Source organism: Dama dama, chromosome 23, assembly GCF_033118175.1.
Source record: "Dama dama isolate Ldn47 chromosome 23, ASM3311817v1, whole genome shotgun sequence".
In the NCBI taxonomy this organism is placed as follows: domain Eukaryota; kingdom Metazoa; phylum Chordata; class Mammalia; order Artiodactyla; family Cervidae; genus Dama; species Dama dama.
This window is the reverse complement of record NC_083703.1, coordinates 43,451,384-43,454,739: the sequence shown is the minus strand read 5'-3', so window position 1 is coordinate 43,454,739 and position 3,356 is coordinate 43,451,384. Positions and strand designations below refer to the sequence as shown.

The following is a 3,356-nucleotide window of genomic DNA, read 5'->3' as shown; positions in this document are numbered from 1 at the left end:
GCAGGGATGAGCCTCAATGTTCTCACACCAGCCAGAGGCTGCTGGTGGCTTCATCTCTCTCTTTCCCTCTGCGAGCTCTAACCATCCATGAACTGCTTGCATTATTCTCAGTATAACATCTTTACACACATGGATATGGAGAGTAAAATAGCTTCCATGTATTAGCATCCTGGGCTTGCCCGGTGACTCAGAGGTTAAGAATCTGTCTGCCAACACAGAAGATGCAGGAGACCTGGGTTCAATCCCTGGGTGGGGAAGATCTCCTGGAGGAGAGCATGGCAACCCACTCCAGTATTCTTGCCTGGAGAATCCCTTGGACAGAGGGAGGGCTACAGTCCACAGGGTCACAGAGTCAGACACAACTGAAGTGACTAAACACACATGTACATTAGCATCCTAGCACCAGCCAGCCTAGGGAACTAAGTGCTTCCGGGTTCCCTCCTTCCTCTCCTCCTCTTTCCTCCCCACCCTTCTCCTCCTCCCCTCCTCCCCCGCAGTCCTGGAGTCTGCTCTTCCCAGGTATGAGCCTCATGCTTCTTCAAAGTCAGAAGAATTGTTTTTTTCTTTTCTTTTTTTTTTTTAAGGGAAGAAGATCAGTTTTATGTGCCACAGGCTGGAGATGTTCTTCTCAAAGGTTGGGGCCTTGCAGGACAGTAAGATGTCAAAATTAACATGGGATTCCCCATGTTTCAAAGGAAGTACGTGAAAGGGATCAAAAAAAAATCTGCCATCGGAGTCATTTCGTTAAAGAAAGGACATTTGAACTATAGAAAGAGCATATTCTCAGAACTTTAAAAACTAAATACATCAAGTTCATCCAAAACATCTTTATTTTCCTTGTTTCCACGCAGAGCCTGAAGCCCCTCGCCCTGGACCAGCTTGGCATTTAGGAATCTCTCATTTAGAAACTCACCTTCTGTGACCTGCATCCCTAAGAGGATGGGGACTCTCTGGGGGGGTCCACCCCCATCCTGGACGCCCCACTCCTGAGATCTCGGGAGGGGGGATCAGCCTCCGCCCCCTTCCTCATCTTCCTCTTATCTCCACCAGAAGCCACACCCGCTCACGCCCTGGGAACTCTCAGGGACCAGAGCTCCTGCCTCTCTTCTCTGTCTTCCTCCCCACTCTAGCCCAGGCCTGAGCAGGGGACTGCAGGGAGACCCCGAGGACAGGGCTAGGATGGACCATGCAGCAGGTGTGATGTCATGGGGCCCCAGTGACCCACTGAAAATATCCCCAAGTGGGAATACTTCATGGGTGCTACAGCACACCCCGATGGCCTGGCCCCACCCCCTCTGCACGGGTACATTGCTCTGTCATTCGCCCTCGAATAGGAAGAGAGGAGGGAAAAGGGCTGGGCAGGTATTTTGCAATAACCCCCCAGGTAGGCGGACTCTGTCTATCCCCACCCTGCACTGAGAACCTCTGCCTTGGCTCTGGCCAGGATGGTTTTTAGAAACCTCACGGCAACACTGCAAAGATCCAAGTTCCGATGGCACCTCAGCGTGACCTCAGAGGGTGGAAGGGGGGCTGCTCCTCCCATCTCTGACTTCTGGTCTCTCCCCAGCTCCTCTGTGGGCACACGCACACCCAGGGAGCTGCTTCAGAGCCCCAACCCCAAAAGGCCCCGAAGGGCTGGAGCTGAAGGGTTTAGGGGCATCTTCCTCCCTGAGCCAAGTCTTTCTAGGATCTGATGGGAAACACCCCCCGCCCCTCAAGTGTGACCCCCTCCCATTACCCCACCTCAGCATCTCTGGTCCTTCCCACTTCTTGACCATCCCGCCCTCCTTCATGTAAGGTAGGGCTGGTCCTCCAGGGCTCCCAACTTGGCTCTAGAATTCCCCATATCTCAAATGCAGGACATACACACACACACACACACACACACACACACAGAGTTTTCTTTCAGCTGGCTACATGCAAAGCATAATAAACATCACCAGTGGGGCAGGCGTGTCCCAGCCCTGGTCTGGACTCTGGCCCTAGGTTCTGATGGGAGCTCAGGCAGGCACTTGAGTCCCATCTGCCCCATCCCACCCATAGTGCTCCCCCCACCCTCCTCAACCATGGGCATCAAAGAGGGGCCTCCTGAGTCCTAGGGTCCCCCACTAGGGCTGAGTGGAATGGGGAGAGGCTCAAGAGAACCCCACATGCCCCCGCTGGGGCCCTTCAACAACCCCACCCAACCCCCACCCACCCCAGCCCACCTCTACCCCCATTCAAGCACAGCCGTACACCTTGGAGCTCACATCCCTTTATTCCAACCGGTGCATCGCTTTGGGTCTCCTCACAACAGCTCTGCAAGGTAGGGAGCACCCCCATCTCTCAAGCATTCTCTGTCTGGCTGGGCAGATCAGACCCCAGGCCACGGGGAAGCCCCTCCCGCCTACCACTGACTGTCCCCACATGGAAGCAGGGCCTGACCCAGCAGTGGGACCAGAGTCAGGTGGAGGCAGGGGGCAGCAGAGCAGGCAGGGGGCGGGGGGGCCTCAGTTCTGGGTGAGGATGCGCACGAACTCCTTGTAGTTCACCCGGCCATCTTGGTCCACGTCTGCCTCCCGGATCATGGCATCCAGCTCGTCCTGAGACATCTTCTCCTCCAGCTGGGACGTGGCCTGCCTGAGCTCATCCACGCTGATGTAGCCATCGTTGTCCTGGTCTAAGGCACGGAAGATTTCCTGCAGGCCCTCCTCCGTGGCCGAGGTCTGAAGCTCTGAGGCCATGGCTCCCAGGAACTCCTGGAAGCTGATGACACCGTTGTTGTCCGTGTCCAGCTGGGAGATGATCCCCTTCAGCTCAGCCTCTGACGGCTTCAGTCCCAGCTCCTCCATCACGGTGCCCAGATCCTGCACATTGATGGTGCCGTCCTTGTCCTTGTCGAATCTGTCGAAGGCCTGCTTGAACTCCGCCACCTGCTCTTCGGACAGCTTTTCTGCCATGTTGCTCGCACCTGCTACGGAGCTTGCCAGCTCGCTGTCAACCTGCTCGAGGGGCTCACGTCAGAGCTGGGACCAGCTCGAGACCAAGGCTGTGTGTGTCTGAGAACACAGCTCAGGCGGCAGCCTTGCCACTGCTGGGAACCCCCTCCTTTTCTGTGCATCCCAGCAAAGGGAGGAGGACTCTCCCCACCCACCCCACGTCCCGGGGCGAGATCCTCCTCCCAGGGAGGGACAGCGGACTGCAGACAGACGAGAAATGCAGGAACTGGAGAGGCGGGCCCGCCCCAGGAGAGGCTGCAGAGAACCAATGTGGCCAGGCCTCGCCCACCCCAGCAGCAGAGCACAGTGCCCACGGCACTCTCACAGTCCAGCCAAGCTCAAGATGGGGGGCTCAAGACAACTTCTCCAAATTTAGAG

General features: G+C 56.6%; 1 protein-coding gene across 1 annotated transcript; it reads right to left on the bottom strand.

Moving 5' to 3' along the window:
• Positions 1-2,353: 2,353 nt before the first annotated feature.
• LOC133044365 (calmodulin-like) lies at positions 2,354-3,131 on the bottom strand. Its single transcript, XM_061125750.1, has one exon. It carries the CDS (start codon positions 2,937-2,939, stop codon positions 2,490-2,492), a length of 450 nt encoding a protein of 149 aa, XP_060981733.1. The 5' UTR covers positions 2,940-3,131; the 3' UTR covers positions 2,354-2,489.
• Between the last annotated feature and the right edge of the window lie 225 nt (positions 3,132-3,356).